This window comes from Mastigoproctus giganteus, chromosome 6, assembly GCF_048544385.1.
Source record: "Mastigoproctus giganteus isolate SK-2022 chromosome 6, ASM4854438v1, whole genome shotgun sequence".
Classification (NCBI taxonomy): Eukaryota; Metazoa; Arthropoda; class Arachnida; order Uropygi; family Thelyphonidae; genus Mastigoproctus; species Mastigoproctus giganteus.
The window spans coordinates 21,028,732-21,047,150 of NC_143580.1; the positions used below are offsets into that span (position 1 = coordinate 21,028,732).

The following is an 18,419-nucleotide window of genomic DNA, read 5'->3' on the forward strand; positions in this document are numbered from 1 at the left end:
GGTAAAAGCATCCCTTTGTTTACCTCACCAATCTCATTGCCCTTCTCTGTACCAGTTCCAGCAGCTCTATATACTTCCTAAAATAAGGCCTCCAGGCATGTCTGCAGTACTCAAGATGTGACCTGACCATTGCCTTATAAAACTCGGATAATCACTTCCTTATCCTTGCTAGAAAAATTCCTAAATACCAAGGTTGGTTGGTTGGGTTTTATTGGCGCATTAGCAACTAAGGCTATAATGCACCAAAACCTGGTCATAAAAAGTAACTTTCAGTGGCCTAATGAATTAGGTCACTCCTAAATACCAAGGTGAGATGGACCTGCAATATCAGGTACCTTCAAAAGGCTTCTACTATTTATAAAGCAAAAACAAAAGTAACATCTATGGACACTAATGTATATTCAACTACTCGGTATTTGCCAATGTTTGATAACAGTGGTTGTCTCATAGATTTTATTATGAATGCATGTTTACAAAAGATTTGATAAAAAAAAGTTCAATGAACAAATCTCAAAAAATATTAATTTTATTAATGATAAATTTTTACATTATTAATATTCTTTAATATAATCTTCTTTTGTGACCATGCATTTTTCCGTCATGCCTGCAACTGATCAAAACACTTTGTGGAAGTCATCTCAAAAAATTCTAATTATATCATAAATGAATTTTTTTTTTTACAGACTTAAAAAGAAATCCAAGCTATAGACAGAAAAACTGTTTCACAAAATAAACCTAGACTATATAAAATGCACTTTGTGTAATATGCCTGCCTAAGCATGTGTTCACAGGCTCATTTTCATGTTGTGTTGGCTGAAAAACCTAGAATGCCTCATGGGAGATGGAAATTATCAAAATCAAATATTCATGTAATAAAAAGAGGTTTTAGTTTGTCTGCTATTACTGAAATTTTCTCTGTGGAACTCTGGGACTCTATAGAACAGTTTGAAAAATGTTGATCTGTAAAAATGAATAATTCTGCAATGAGACTTACCTCTAAAACATGACACCTATCAACTAAACCTTGTTCTTGTAATTTTTCATATGCCAAAATAATCCTGTGAGGCTTTTCTGGATGCCATCTTTCAAAAATCAAACAATATTAATAAATGACTTACAATGCAATTTTCATATTAATAATTTATAAAGTATAAATGCAATAAAAATTTTGGTAAGTTAATGTGAATATTTTCAACATAATATTACACACCTTGTTAGAATTTCCCAATTATTTTTTACATAACTTCTGTATTCTGCTATGTTTCACTTTCTGTTTTCAATATACTATTAAGTTTAGAGAATTATGCTTGAGAGGTGCTGCACTCTCAACATATCTCAACAATATTTGTCCATATAAGGTCTGCTATTTTTTTAATGTTTTCATGTGTTGCCTTTTAGTTTGCAAGTATTAAGAAATTTTTGCATTACTAGAAGAAAGCAGTAATGAGTACTATTACATAAGAAAACAAAAACAATTCACCTGGCATTTCTGATAATTTCATGTGATAGCAATGATAGTGATCAGCAGGTGGTTCCAAAATCATGCAACCAGCCATTAAAATTTGAGCCCAATAATATTTTATATCAGGAATCTGGAATGGATGAAATATGAAAAAAAAAAAATAATAATAATAAATAAATAAAATAAATAAACAAAACAATAGATAATGTGCATTTATAGAACCAGTAAGAATCAATGTTGAAATCAGTGGTGTGAGCCACCAAATCAATAGAATTGAATGAACTGGCTGTAACATATGAATTTGTGGAACTGGGAGCAATCCTTAAATAAGAAATCCAATTCGTGAACTATAACACAGAAACCAATAATAGGGATACAGTTTCTGAGAAAATCAAGGATCATATCTGTAGGGACATTACAAAGTATAAACAACAATGGATACCACATAGTTCTGTAGGCTGTAGAGAACCCAGAATTATTTGCAATCAAATAACTCAGCCCTACTCAATTATAGCATTAACAGTGGCAAATGATGCAAGAAAGCAAGCTTATACAGCATCAGCCAAAAAAAAAAAAAAAAAAAACCACCACACTTCCTATTTCACCCATCCATACCCTCCAATAGCTTGCTAGTTCTTCCTTGAATTTATTTCAGATCTGTATGCAGTACTCAAAATCCAGCCTAACAATTATCTTATACAATGGGATAATCATCTCCTTATCCCTGCTAGCAAAATTCGTGTATATCATTGACAAAACCCCATGAGTTGTCCTGGCAGCCTGTTTGCACTGCTCAGAGAACTACATATCTGACTGCACAATTACCTTCATGTCTTTTTCATTTTCCACTACCATACAGTTGGTATGTTATGCTGGGGTTACTGCAATCCAAATGCAGTACTTTACATCTGTCAATGTTAAACTTCAATTGCCATTTCTCAGCCCATCTGCCTAACTTTTCTAGATCTTGTTGCAATAACATACCATCATTCCTGTCACTAACCACCCAGCCTACATTTGTATCATCTGCAAACTTGGACATCAAGCCTGATATGCCTTCATCACTATCACTGATAAACAGAGAAAACAACAATGGGCCCAACAACAAATCCTGAAGGACTCCACTAATAACATTAGTCCATGAAGAGCAGTGTCCATTGATTATCACAATCAATCTCTCTCTTCTCCCACTCAACCACTGCTTTATCCATAGCAGCGACTTGCCCTTAACGCTACACTGATCGAATTTGTACAGCAGTCTTTTACGTGCAATAGTATCAAAAGCTTTCCTGAAATCCAAGTATAAGATACCAAAAATTATTTTTTGCATCCTGCTCCTTTGTAGTTTCCAATCAAATTGTTCAGACAAGAGATTTCCCCTTAACAAACCCATACTGTGTCTGAAGTTTTAATTGCAGCCTTATCTAGATAATCATGTATTATTTCTTTAACCAGTGACTCCATTATTTTCCCTGGAACAGAATTAAACTAACAGGTCTGTAATTACTTGTGTCACCCTTTGATCCTCCTTGGTGACTTGAGGACACATTTGCACATTCTCAGTCCATGGGCACCTCCCCCAAATCCAAGTATTCTCTCATACTTATGGCTAAGGGTTTACATACATCCTTTGCTGACTTGCTTAATATATCGGATAGATCCCATCCACCCCAGGCATCTTTTTTTGTTTAACTTCAACAATTTCCCTTCCACTTTCCTCTCAGTTATTACAAAATCATTTAGCTCCCTATTGAAGTTTGATAAACTTCTGCCATCCCCTTCCATAAAGAATTCCTCATGTGTGAATGTAGAATCAAACTAGTCATTCAGTTTTTCAGCAACCTGAGCAAGGTCTCCAACAGTTGAACCATCAATATCAAGTGGACCAATTTGATTCATCCACTTATTTTTAGTGTTTACATAAGTAAAGACATTTTGCTGTTTTTCTTTGCATCTTTTGCCAAAGATTTTTCGTAATCTGCCTTCACTTACCTCACCTAGTTTGTGATTTGATTTCAGACTAATTTATATCTACCACAGGATTCTGATAATTTATATGCATCCCATAGATTTTTATTCTCTACCTTGAGTCTAATCAGTTCATCTGACATCCATTTAGTTCTATATCTTGAAGAGTATTTCTTAGTTGTTATGAAAAGCCTAGTAGCTTCTACGATTAATTCCTTGAATGCTGCTCTTTAGAATTTGCTGATGGCAACATCAGTTGGTCCAACTGTATAATATTTAAAAACTGACTGGGACCACTTTAGTCACCTTTACGAAAGCAAAAACCCTTCCCTTTACTTCCTGATGGTAGTTCAATCTGTAGGTAAATCCCAAATCAATAAACTGTGATCACTGCCACCTGGTGGTTCTTTTATCTGCAGATTCTTAATGCATGAATAATCCCTACTGATAATCAAGATCAAGAATATTACTCACCCTTGTTGCCTCTCTAACATGTTACTGTAGAAAACAGTCATGCAATAAATCCATGAGTCTTTCTAGTGTGTGCGTGACCAACTTGCAAGTTCCAGTGTATACCTGGAAAGTTAAAATCCCTCATTATGAAACATTCAGATTTACTGACCCACTGTATTTCTCTGTACATTTTTTGTTTGTACTGATCAGAGCCATTAGGCCTATAACACACCCTACTCTCATTTCTGCTTTCTCAGCATAAACTGACTCAACATTACATTGGCCACCCATGTCAACCGGATGCACTGCCTTAGATTTTATGTGCTTTTTAACTAAGAGCATAATCCCTAACGCTTATCCTGTCTGTCCTTTCTATATGGCAGTACACACTATACTCCTCATATTCAAATTCTCCATCCCTTATATCTTGAGTGACACCACTTATCTGATATCCCAACAATGTCTGCATTTGATGTCTTGACCAGCACTTCAAATTCAAATTTATTTACTATGCTCCTAGCTTTGGCATACATGAACTTGTTCTTACTCTTATTTACCCTAACACAGCCCATGTATTTACTTGTTCCATGATGACTCCCAGCACCTTGCCTTCCAAGCTGCTGCTCGTTCTAATAGAAGCAGTACAAGAATCACTTCCACCTCTGCCAGTGGCTATTATTAATATATTAGTCTGTGTATCCCACCAAGCTAGCAGTTTTCCAACCCACCTAACACTACCTCAATAGCATCAGCAAACATATTTGCACCCTTTCTATTTAAGCATATCCCATCCCTGTCGAAGCAGTCTCTCCTGTTAACAAGAACAGAAAAGCACAATGTTGAGAAAAATTCTTCCCCATGAGTCATGCACAATCTTTCCAGGGCTGAACTGATTGACAAGGCTCTCATCATATACTCCTTCCTATCATGTGTCGGCTGAATTGCAGACACTTTCATATTTAACTCTAACTTGCGACTTTTAGCATTAGCATTAGCAGAGGCATATGATGCAAGAAAGCAAGCTTATTCAGCATCAGCCAAAAAAAAAAAAGACACACACCACTCCCATTTCACCCCTCCGTTCGTTCGAAATACCTGTCCAGTTGAGCTTTAAATTTGTTTAGGCTATCAACTTCAACAACAAGTGATGGAAGTCGGTTCCACCAACCAACCACCCGCTGGCCAAAGGCAAATTTCCGCACATCTATCCGACATCCGTCCTTCCTCAATTTGAATTTATGCCCTCTGAGGTGATTATTCTGAGCAAGATGAATAATCCCATTGGCATTGAGCATGCTCAAACCATTCAAAGCCTTATACACCTCTATCAGATTACCTCGCCGGTGCCTAATCTCCAAACTCTGTAATTTGCAAAACTTAAGCCTTTCTTCATAAGAGCAACCCTTTGTTCCATTCACTAATCTTGTTGCCCTTCTCTGTACCCGTTCCAGCAGCTCTACATCCTTCTTGAAATGAGGCCTCCAGACCTGTATACAGTACTCAAGATGTGGCCTAACCATTGCCTTATACAAGGGAATAATCACCTCCTTATCCCTGCTAGAAAAATTCCTGTATAACCCAACATTGATTTTTATCAATGTTGCCCATATACACTGTGCTGCTACTTTATTAGGTACACATACCTAGCAGTGTGTTGAGCCTCCTTTAGCCTTCAAAACAGCCTGAATTCGTCTAGGCATGGATTGAACAAGATGCTGAAAAACGTTGTGTAGGAATGAAGTACCATGCAGACATGTGTCACGCAGTTCTTTGAGATTCGACGGAGATGTAGGCCAGCAGCGAACAGCCCTTTCCAGCTCATCCCAAAGATGTTCAATAGGATTGAGATCCACGGACTGAGCGGGCCACTGCAGCAAAGAAAAGTCATTGTCATGTTCCTGGAACTATTCCATAGTTATTCGGGCTTTGTGCACTGGTGCATTATCCTGCTGGAAGTAACCATCTGACGGAGGATAAACTGTCAACACGAACGGATGCACTTGGTCAGCAACAATGTTTAGGTACAACGTGGCATTCAGACGTGAATCTATGGGTATCAATGGACCAAACGTGTGCCAATAAAACATTCCCCACACCATTACACTGCCCCACCACCTTGCACACTAGTCGTCAGAAATGACGGGTCCATGGATTCATGTTGTTTTCACCAAATTCTGAGCCTTCCATCAACGTGATGCTTGTTTGTCTTTACGGCGCAAGGCCATAATGCACCTAACTATGGTGATGTTAAATACAGTTTATGTACATAAATGTTGAAGTTCACACCGCGTTGTAAAGTTGTATCTGTTTTAGGAATTTAAAAAATTTTGGCCAAGTGTGGGGTAACTGCCAGGTCAGAAAAACTGAAATAAGTGTTCGTTCTGGAAAAAGAGGTAAACATAGCTTGTCGGTCACTATTGTATTTGGAGCAATCAATGAGTACATGTTGAACAGTGAGCTGAGTTGCAATTTGTACACAATGGTGGATCAGTACCTGCAAGAAGATAAAGATGTGTCAGATGTGTATGGCCTATTCAGGCTAATAAGACTTCTTCATGCCTGTTTTCACGTATACTGGATTTCCAAGGTTGGAGATGTTTCTTTATACGGAGTAGTTTGTTCCCAACTTGACTTTGCCAGATGTGTTGCCATTTTTCAATACACCACTCCTTTATAATTGACTTGTAGTCTGTGATGGGTATACTAAATGGTTCATCTATAGGATCTGTAGCAGTTTTCGCAGCTAGATCAGCACGTTCATTTCCTGAAATTCCCACATGACCAACAAAAGATGACCAACAATCCAACAAAAGATGACTTCTTGTTTCTTCCTATTTAGCTCAGTCATGGTATTCCAAACCTGTATGAGTAAGGAGTTTTCATGATTTTTATTCTGCTGTATAGCTTGAATAGCACTAATGGAGTCTGTATAGATCACACTGTTCAATATATTTGTTGATAAGGTGAAATTTAACACTATGAAGCACAGAGTTCTGCAGTGAAGTTGCTGCATTCAATGGGGAGTTTCTTGGCTATGGTCAGGTTGGGAAAAACTGCTGTTGCACCAAAGTGGGTGTCAGATTTAGATCTGTCTGTGTAGATTGTCATGTACTCTGTGTGCTGGGTCCTCAATATGGCATGAATTTGCAGTAGGTTCTGATAGGTAAGGTGTATTTCCCCAACGATGCGAGTGAAAGGTTGCACAACAGTATGTGATACATCCAAGGTGGAGCTGTACGAGAAGTAGTAGGCTGTATCATGTTAAGGTCAATTTGCCAGTCACTGAGCAGGGAACACAGGCATATACCTGTTGATGGGTTTTTAGATGGATAGGCTCTGTAAAGGCTTTCCCATTTGGGCGAGAAAAGTCCATTCTGAATAGGGTTGTCTGAATAGGGAAGAGAATTGTGGTGTATGGGATCAAGCCAACGTAAGGCACTTGGTCTAGCAGAGCTGTACACCACAGAGCCATAGTCTAGACGTGACCATATTAATGCATGATACAAATGCAGTAGCACGTAACAGTCCGCTTCCCATGTTGTGCCAGATAGCAGTCTTAAGAATCTAGCTTCTTAAGGCAAGTAATCCGGAGCTCTTTTATATGTTCGAGGAAGGTAAGTTTTTGGTATAGAACCACACCAAGAAAGCAGATACTATGAACCACTGGGATCATTTGATTTTCTAAGTGAAGTTCTGGGTCTGGATGTAGGTTACACTTCCTACAGAAGTGTATCCCGACAGTCTTTTGTGGTGAGAGGTAAAAAACATTGTTTTCGGACCATTTTACAACTTTGTTGATAGCACCTTGCAACTGTCTTTCTACCATTTGCATGTTAGGCGAATGGAAGGAGATACTGAAGTCATCGGCATACAGAGTAGTAGACACTGTCTGTGGTAGAGCCTGTGTTATGGAGTTCATTGTTATGTAAACTAGGGCGGCACTTAGTACTGAACCTTGTGGGACCCCTTCTTCCTGGATAAAACTGGAAGATAACTGGTTGTTGACTAACTTGAAATGAGCAATGATGGAGGAAGTTTGGCAGGTGTCCGCGTAGTCCTAGATCATATAGGTTTCGCATTATACCATACCTCCAAGATGTGTCAAACACTTTTTCTAAGTCAAAGAGAACCATGACATTGTGTTCTTTTCATACAAAAGCATCATGGATGTTTATTTCTATCCTGATGAGTAAGTCAAGAGTGGATCTGCCTTCAAGGAAACCACATTGTATTGAGTTAAGAAGGTTGTTTTGGACTAGAAACCAGGTCAGGCGGGCATTGATAATTTTTTCCAGGATCTTGCTCATATAGCTAGTGAGTTCAATGGGTCGGTAATGTTGTGAATTTGTAGGGTCTTTTCCTGGTTTTGGAAAAGCCAAAACATAAGCATGGTGCCATTTGTCTGGGAAGGTATTCTCTTTGAAAATTCTGTTATAAAGAAGCAAGTGTCTTGAGGGCAGGTTCAGTAAGTCGTGTTATCATGATGTAATGTATTCCATCTGGTCCTGCTGTACTGAGTTTAGTGGTGGCTAAAGCATGTGCAATTCAGAAATTGTGTATGCAGCACTAGATGCTGATTCAAAGTTGATGAAATGTTTTTCAGCCCATGCCTTGTGTACCTGAAAAAGAGGTGTGTAAGATGTTGTGGCTGAGATTTTCATGAACGATTCGCCAAATGCATTCGAAATCTCCATTGGTGTTGTAACATCACAACCATTTACAGTTAGTATGGGAAGGTTGACGTGTGGATGTTTTGAGTATATATGTTGTATTTTTGCCTATGTTTGCATTTTTGTAGTTCTTGTAATTGTGGAGGTGAAACGTCTCTGTGCTTCCCTTTTGCTAGTTTCCTAATACGTTTGCTTTTGCCTGAACCTGTTTAAAGAAGATGAGATTTGCAGTTGTTGGAAACTTCCTGAAGATGTTCCATGCTCTGTTCTTTTCATTTTTAGCCATGTTGCATTCATTATTCCACCACGATTTTGAGTGTGCTGATATTTTGATAGACTGCTTTGGAATCATTTGGTCAGCTGCCTGTAGTATTTGGTTAGATATATATATTCTCTGGCCAAGTTTATGGATGTTTCCTGAACCTGCTTTTCTTCCAGTATTGCTACTTGCTTGTATATATCCCATTTTGCTTTGAAAAAGTTCCATTTGACAGTTCTGTTTGAAAAGTGGGAGATGTTTGTTTCAATCCGACTTATCATTGGTTAATGGTCACTACCCAGTGGATTGCTATGAATAGTCCATCCAAATAGAGGATATATGGATACTGAGCATAGAGACACATCAATAGCTGAAGTAGATCCTGTAGGTAAATGCATATAAGTGCGTGTGCATTATTGAGAATAATCAAATTCTGCTGGTCGAGTAATTTTTCTATAATTTGTCCATGTTTTGATTTCCCCATAAAGGATGACTATTGAGGTCTTCTAGGATGAAGTAGGGTTGAGGAAGTTGTACCACTAGTTCTTCTAGGTCAGCATAGCTTATATTTTGATTAGGGGACAAGTATAGTGAGACGATAGTCAAGTCAAAATTAACATTGATTCATACTGCAACTGCCTCAAGGTTTGTTTTCAATGGGAGTGGTTTGGAGGGTATTTGAGTGTTGATTATCAAAGCAACACCTCCATGTGCCAGATTGTTCAAGTTGTTTACAATACGATCTTTCCAATGAATAATGTAGTTCCGGAGAGAAATGGTCATATGTAAGGTCAGATTGGTTTCCTGTAGATAGAAGGCGATAGGGATCATATTGTGTGAGGAGATCTTGGATGTTATTTAAATTGCTGCAATATCCTTTACAGTTCCACTGCACAAATGTAAGTATTATCTGGGTTTAATAGAAGCCTCGATTTGTTTTCGAGGGGCTGAAGGTTAGCTTCGCTCAAGTTTCCCTTTCCCCTTCTTTGGAAAGTATGGTTTTCTCGTGTCCATATCTGAATCAGTGAATAGTTCTAGTACTTTCTCATCTTAAAAACCAAACCAAACAGATAGCATGGACTCAGAAGATAGCTCACAGAGACCATGCTATCTGTTTGGTTTGCATCAGGAGAAATACGTACTGTAGTTTTTTCCTAAGGGATGGCAACTGGTAGTACAGTAATTGGCGTATTTATTGCTTAACTTTTTTTGCTTGCTGTTTGGTTTAGTGGAACCGTGGCCAATACTGACCTTGCCCAATCAGATAGTGATTCATTTGGTGGTATGGTTATCACTGTTTGGGTTGAAATTGATGTTTTTTAGTTAGCATTAGTAGAGGCATATTATACAAGAAAGGAAGCTTATGGAGCATCAGCCAAAAAAAAAAAAAAAAAAAAAAACACGCTCCCACGTCACCCCTCCGTTCGTTCCAAGTACCTGTCCAGCTCAACCTTAAATTTATTTAGGCTATCAACTTCCACAACAAAGGATGGAAGTCTGTTCCACCAACCAACTACCCGCTGGCTAAAGGCAAACTTCTGCACATCTATCCTACATCTGTCTTTTCTCAATTTGAATTTATGCCCTCTCAAATGATTATTCTGAGCAAGAGGAAGAATTCCATCCGCACTGAGCATGCTCAAACCATTCAAGGCTTTATACACCTCAATCAGATCACCTCGCAGGTGCCTAGTCTTCAGAACTGTAATTTGCAAAATTTAAGCCTTTCTTCATAAGAGCAACCCTTTGTTCCATTCACTAATCTTGTTGCCCTTCTCTATACTCATTCCAACAGCCCTACATCCTTCTTAAAATGAGGCCTCCAGACCTGTATACAGTACTTAAGGTGTGGCCTTACCATTGCCTTACATAAAGGGATAATCACCTCCTTATCCCTGCTAGAAATTTTCCTGTATATCATTGACAAGAAACTATGAGCTACTCTTGGAGACCGTCCGCACTGCTCAGAAAACTTCATATCTGCCTGCACAATTACCCCCAGGTCCTTTTCGTTCTCTACCACTGTCAGTGTAGCACCACAGAGTTGATACGTCACTCTGGGGTTGCTGCTTCCCATATGTAGTACTTTACATTTGTCAATGTTAAACTTCATTTGCCACCTCTCTAGCCCATCTGCTCAACTTTTCTAGATCCTGTTGCAGCAGCATACTGTCATTAGGGAATCCGTAACCGAGTGGTCAGAAGCGGGAGTGCAGTAGCACAAGCTCTTTGAGTAGACCGGGTTCAAGCCCCTGACTGCTGAATATGGTCGATCTGCCAACCCGCACTGGACCAGCATGGCAGATTATGGTCCATTTCCCTCAGCATGAATTTTTGAGGAGGCTTCCATCCTGCGGTGGGTTGATAATGGCTGCACTTTTTTTTTTTTTTTTTTTTTTTACTGTCATTAGTGTCCGTAACAGCCCTGCCAACCTTTGTATCATCTGTAAACTTGGACATTAAGCTTGATATACCATCATCAATATCATTTATAAATCATTTATCATATTTATCATTTATTATACAGAAAACAACAATGGATGCAATACTGAACTCTGAGGAACTCCACTACTAAAATTAGTCCATGATGAGCAGATTCCACTCATTACCACTCTCTGTCTTCTCCCACTCAACCATCCCTTTATCCACAGCAGTAATTTTCCTCCAATGCCACACTGCTCCAATTTGTGAAGCAGTCTTCCATGTGCAACAGTATCAAAAGCCTTTCTAAGATCCAAATATATAATATCAAAGTTATTCCCTGCATCCAATTCCTTTGTGACTACATCATAGTATCCAATCATATTGGTCAGACAAGATTTTCCCTTAACAAAACCATGCTGTGTCCAAGCTATAACTGAAGTCTCGTCTAGATGATCCTGCAGTGCTTCTTTAACCAGTGGCTCCATTAATTTCCCTGGAAGAGAAGTTAAACTAACAGGTCTATAATTACTTGTGTTGCTCTTTGTCCTCCTTTGTGAATTGGAGTCACATTTGCACATCTCCAGTCCATGGGTACCTCCCCTGAGTCCAAAGAAGCTCTCATAATTATTGCTAAGGGTATGCTTACTTCCTTTGGTGCCTCCTTTAATATAACTGGATAGATCCCATCCATCCTGGGTGCCTTTTTTATATTTATCTTCAACAATTCCTCCTCCACTTTCCTTTCAGTTATTACAAAATCATCCAGCTCACTGCCAGAGTTTAACTCACTTCTGGCATTCCCCTCCCTGAATAACTCCTCATAGATGAATGTAGATGCAAAATACTCATTTAGTTTGTTAGCCACCTGAGAAGGATCATCAGCAGTTGAACCATCAATATCCAGTGGACCAATTTGATTCATCCCTTTCCTTCTAGAGTTTACACAGGTAAAGAACTCTTTGTTCTTTTTCTTTGCATCCTTTGCCAAGGATTTCTCATAATCTGCCTTTGCCTGCCTAATCTCCTTTGTGACATGGTTACAGACCAGCCTATATCTATCATAGGCTTCCATGTCACCCATTAATTTATATGTATCCCATGCATTTTTCTTCTCTGCCACATGTCTCATTAGTTCATCTGACATCCATTTAGGCCTAAACCTTGTTAGTTGGTATGTAAATCCTAGTAGCTTCCAAGATAAATTCTTTGAATGCTTCCCATTTTGAATTTGCTGTTGGTGACATCACCAGTTGGTCCCACTGTATAGAATTTAAATACTGTCTCAGACCACTGTAGTCGCCTTTACGAAAGCAAAAACCTTCCCTTTACCCCTGATGGTAGTTACCTCTTTGAATAAATCCCACTTCAGCACACTGTGATCACTCCCACCTAGTGGTTCCTTTATCTGCAGATTCTTAATGCATGAAGAATCACTACTGATAATCAGATCAAGAGTATTACTCCCTCTAGTTGCCTCCCGAACATGCTTATGTAGAAAACAATCATCCAATAAACAACCCACAAATTCCAGTCAATATCTGGGAAATTAAAATCCCCCATTATAAGACTCTCTGATTTACTGGCTCACTATTTCCCTGTACAGTTCCTTATTATACTCATCAGAGTCATTAGGCCTATAACACATCAATTTTGATCTCGCAATGCTTATGTCACACCAAACTGACTCGACACTGCACTGTCCAGCGATGTCGACTGGCTTCACCTCTTGAGCTAGTTAGTTACTTGAGCATAGGTTGATTTATTAGTATTCAGGGCTGGAAAGGACTTTTTGGCCTCTTGGTAGGTGACATTGCATTCAATTTTGTACCGCTGTACATTTTCTTTCCCATTTCCAAAGAGGCCACTCCTTGGAAAATGCCAGATGAGCTTCTCTGCCGTTAGGACAACTAGGTGTTGTAGCTGTGCAATCAGTATTTGTGTGCGTAGTGGCTCTGCATACAGCACAGGAAGCTGCTCCTCTGCAGACTGTCTGTAAGTGCCCAAACTTCTGGCACTTATAGCAGTGTAAGGGGGTTTGGAATGTATGCTCTAACACGGCAATTAAGATAACCTGCTTGGATCGCTGTTGGTGGTTTAGGGTTATTGAAAGTAATTATTACGTTTCGAGTAGGAACTAGTATGCCATCCTTCTTTGTCATTATTCTTCTGACATTTATGACTCCTTGGTCTTGTAGTTCCTGTGTTAGCTCTTCATCTGACACATTCACGAGGTCCCATTCGGTGATGACATCTCTTGATGTGTTCACGGAGATGTGGTGAAACTAACAGAAGTTCCACCAAACGTTTTTAGTTTCAGTAGATGCTCAGATTGTTGAGCAGTGGCAACTTCAACCAGTAATTCACCTGATCTTAAGTGATGAACTGTCTTTGGGGTACCTATTATGCTTTCTAGGCATTTCTGCACTAGAAACAGCGAGAGTTTGCCAATAGGTTGTTCTTGGGTCGAGTGAATAATAATTAGGAAAGTTGGAGTTTAGATTCTGGCTACGTCAACCTTTTGATGTTTAGCTGCTACAAAATCAGTCTCCGACTGTTCTCACCCTGTAAGGGTCTCATCTATGCACCCAGTAGATTTCTGGGTTTTATGAACAGTTTGCTCCATTTCGCCCTGGAAGGGAGAGCTTTTCCCTTCCAGGTTACCGGACCCACCACATGGTGGCAGGAGCAGTGCCACCTTTGTGACTAAGCGGTAGTGGGTTAGTAATAAACAAAAAAATTAAGAGAAGAAAGGAGGTTACTTTTCCTTCTGATCTAGTAAAGTGTTTTCTTTACTAAATAAATGAGTGTTAATGTAATGCTGAAAATAAGGAAACAATTTTATTTCACCAAGAAAGAGCGCTAATTTACAGGAAAATGCACTTGACCACAAAATCGCTTGGCACCTAGGGTCTCAATACGATGCACTGGGAACTTCGACTCGTCAGACCAAGCAACTGTTTTCTGATCCTCGATAGTCCAGTGCTGGTGTTGCTGTGCCCACAGGAGGCATGCTCTCTTATTCTTCATTGATAACAAAGCTACGCGATGTGGCCGTCAGCTGTTGTAGCCCATTTGTGACAAAGTGCGACTAGTGGTCCGTTGCAATATTTTGTTCTATGCACCAAGGTTGTATTCTGACTTGATGTGTGACATTGTGGTCTGTCCGTTTGCTTGCACAATTCTAGCCACCCTCCTCTGACCTCTCTCATCAACAAGCAATTTTCCTCCACAGAAGTGCCGTTGAGACAGAAAACAGAATGTTTTCTGTTTCAGACAATAAACAGAAAACAGAATGTTTTCTGTTTATTGCACCATTCTCGATACACCCTTGAAACTGTGGTGCGTGAAAAGTTCAGGAGAACTGCCGTTTCAGAGATGCTTTGTCCAGCATGTCTTGCATCTACTACCATGCCATGTTCAAAGTCCGTTAAATCACTCCTTTTCCCCATTCTTGCTACGGTTTGTACACTTAACTGATACTAGAAAGGTTGTTCTGCTGCATTTATATCCACAACTGTGGTCATGTGATTTGCAATGTTGTGGGACAAACCATTTGTGTGCACAGCAAGGGTGTTGTTGTTATTTGGTTTTTTAGGAGCATTAGCAACTAAGGCCATATTGCTCCGGTGCGGTGGTCATTCCCTGACCTTTCCGCATGTTCCGTATTTGGTGGTGACGGGCTCGAACCCCGGTCTAATCAAGAAGGGTGTGCTACGCACTGCTGCTCCTTCCCACCTGGCTACGGAGGCGCCTCAGCAAGGGTGTACCTAATAAAGTGGCAGCATAGTGTATATAAAAAAAAAAAATCAATATAAGCTTGGACTTCTCCATTATCAGATCTGCTGTAAGTGATGTTCACATCTAAATAATGATCGCTTTGACTTTTCAATGAAAAAGAATAACTGCAATTTATTTACAGTGTTCTTACATTGTAAAAATGTACAATGTGTGTAATAAATAAATATATGATCAATAAATGTGATAGTTTTCAGTTACCAACAAAATTTCAATAAATACATAAGTTCATGAAATCTTCACCCTACATTAACAGAAAAAAGGAGCCTTTCTTACTTAGGTATACAGTATCCTAATACATGCTCTATTAAGTGATTAGACAACATACAATTGTATATTATCTCGCTATTATACATCAATATACATTATAATATATTACACTTAACATAGATAATAAAATAGTAATAGTAATAGCAGTAGTGGCATGTGATGCAAGAAAGCAAATGTATGAGCTTATGCAGCATCAGCCAAAAAAAAAAAATCACACCATTCCCTCCAAATGCCTGTCCAGTTCCTCCTTAAATTTATTCAACCTATCAACTTCCACAACGACAGATGGAAGTTTGTTCCAGCAATTAACCACCCGCTGGCTAAAGGCAAATTTCCGCACATCTAATCTACATCTGTCTTTTCTTAATTTGAATTTATGCCCCCTTAGGTTCGTAATCTGAACAAGTGGAAGGATCCCATCAGAATTCAGAATTCCACTGGATACGTGCCACCCATCTTCAGGGAAATAACAGACAGTGAATAGAAAAAATAAACAAAGATTTCACAACAGATAGCTGCTGGAAGTTATAGATCAACTGGTAAAACATGCCATGTATTAGCTAGTTACTTGCTAGTCAAAAGGCTTTCTTCTTTGTTTGCTTTAGAAGTCTGACAGACCTGCAGGCACATCTGGGAGAATCAACATGACATCACTATCCTGTCCTTGACTGACAGTGTCACTTCACAGCAAAAGCACTTCCTTTATGACTGTTTGCAAATCGGATGTTTAGATTGTAGGTTAACTGGTGTCAAGTATGAGAACTGAACTGATAGCCTCTTCCTCTGTTCCTGATTGTAGAACAGGGAGGGAAGGAAGAGGTTCTGTATAAAAAAGCTTTTTTCAAATTCCTCCTCCTTATGCTATCTACCCACACAAGAGGACCTGGATGTTTCTTGGGTATGTTACACTGCAATGTTATCCTTTGCAACTTTACACACACACACACACACACACACACACACACACACACACACACACACACACACACACACACACACAGTGCATAGTATACATGTGACCTGAAAAACATTCCGTTGCAACCTGTAACGAGAGTAGCCTGTGCAGATGTAGCTTTTTGCCACTCCTGGAACAGAGAAGTTTTTTTCTGATTTATTTCTGTTTTATTAGCTTAACTTGGCATATTAACTTATTTTCTAGAGTAGCTTTATATTCCTATTTACAATACTTGTTTAAAGTAACTTAGATAGAGATTTTGTAGGTATTACTTAGTATCGGTAAGGGTATCAAATCCACGTACTGACCGTTCGTAAATTGCCGCCATTGTAACGCGATACAAAATATCTCGAACTAGATAGCATAAGCTTAGTATAGTATAGTATAGTGCATAATATTGTCAATTAATCAGTAAAATCTATTAACCTTGTAGAACTTCATTGTCAATTAAATTGTACTTTTAACTATACATATAACGACTTAGGTTACGTAATATAATTAATTAGAAAAATAAATAATTAATACTAACTTGATACGGAAGTTATATAAAGGGATTTCGTAGATAACACACATGAAACATAAATATAGCGTTATAACTGTGTTGGGATACAAGTTTAGCGTTTTAATTTTGTACTGAAATTGAAATTTTATTGAAATTAAATCGAAATCATGACTCAAACCAGAGCAGCAAAGCAAAAGGCTCAAGCTAATGGGAGTGCTGTGGCTCAGAGGAGAACTGAGGGGGGGGGGAGTTGCCCTCTGAATCACAGCTCTTTAAAATGCACTACTTGCTTGATGTTTGTGGAGCAGTCGGGTACGGGACACGATACTGCCATGGGGGATGTCTTTGTTTGTGCGTGATGCAAGGAGTGTAAGGAAATCAGGCGACAACTCAGCGTTGTTATGGGCCTATATGAGAGCTTGAAGGACAGGGTGGATGCCCTCGAAGGATTAAAAGTGAGGGGGCCCATCAAGCTCTCAGCTGCCCACACCAATGCCAGAGCTTGCACTTGGTCATCGCGCAACACAGCGGCAGCCCCCAAGGCAGAATGCGCTGGTCCCAAAGGAACTAGTAGTTGTTGGTGACTCTATTGTCAGGGAAACGGGAAACATGCTTTGTAAAAAGGATAGGTGGAACAGGACCAGGGTATGTCTGCCAGTGGCAAAGGTTGATGACGTTGTAGAGCGGATATCATCTTTTAAGGGCACAAAAGGTGATATAGTTGTACATGTTGGCACTAATGATATTAAGAGTAGGAGACCGGCGGAATTACTTAACAAGTACAGGACACTGTTGAAAAAAAAGGAGTGAATTAGGGTTGAATTTGAAAGTGTCTGCAATTCTGCCCAGACACGATAGGAGGGAGTATATGATGAGAGCCCTGTCGATCAATTCGGCCCTGGAAAGACTGTGCAGGGCTCGAGGGGTAGAATTTTTTCAGCCTGGTCTGTACTTGTTAATAGGAGAGACTGCTTCTACAGGGATGGGATACACTTAAATAGAAAGGGTGCAAGAATGTTTGCTGATGCTATCGAGGCAGTGTTAGGTGGGTCGGAAAACTGCTAGATTGGGGGGAGACAAAGACCAATAGATTGACAGTAGCCACTGGCAGAGGTGAAAGAGATTCTTGCACTGCTTCTATTAGAATGAGCAGTAGCCTGAAAAACAAGATGCATGGTATTTCAGAGACTGCTGGGAATCATTGGGGTACAAGTAAACACATGGGTTGTGTTAGGGTAGCTAAGAAAAAAAACAGGTGCATGTATACTTGCGTGTACACCAATGATAGGAGTTTAGTAAATAAATTTGATGAATTTGAGGTATTGCTCAAAACATCAAAGGCACATATTTTTGGGATTTCAGAAACGTGGTGTCACACAGATATAAGGAATGCAGAACTGGAATTTGGGGGAGTACAATGTCTACAGAAAGGATAGACAGGATAGGAAGGGAGGAGGGATTATGCTATTAGTTAAGAAATACATAAAATCCAAGGAAGTGAAGCCAGTCGACATCGCTGGACAGTGCAGTGTCGAGTCAGTTTGGTGTGACATAAGCATTGGGAGATCAAAATTGAGGGTAGGAGTGTGCTATAGGCCTAATGACTCTGATGAGTATAATAAGAAACTGTAGAGGGAAATAGAGTGGGCCAGTAAATCAGA

At 39.3% G+C, this 18,419-nt stretch overlaps 1 protein-coding gene across 5 annotated transcripts in view; it reads right to left on the reverse strand.

Annotated features, from left to right (window-relative positions):
• The window catches only part of LOC150084061 (protein deacetylase HDAC6-like), a 463,437-nt gene that overhangs the window by 179,721 nt on the left and 265,297 nt on the right, over positions 1 to 18,419 (reverse strand). For all 5 annotated transcript variants that reach the window (XM_090375877.1, XM_090375876.1, XM_090375878.1 and 2 more), the window contains one exon: positions 995 to 1,082. In XM_090375877.1, coding sequence (XP_090232003.1) covers positions 995 to 1,082 — 88 coding nt within the window. The remainder of the gene's footprint in view (positions 1 to 994; positions 1,083 to 18,419) is intronic.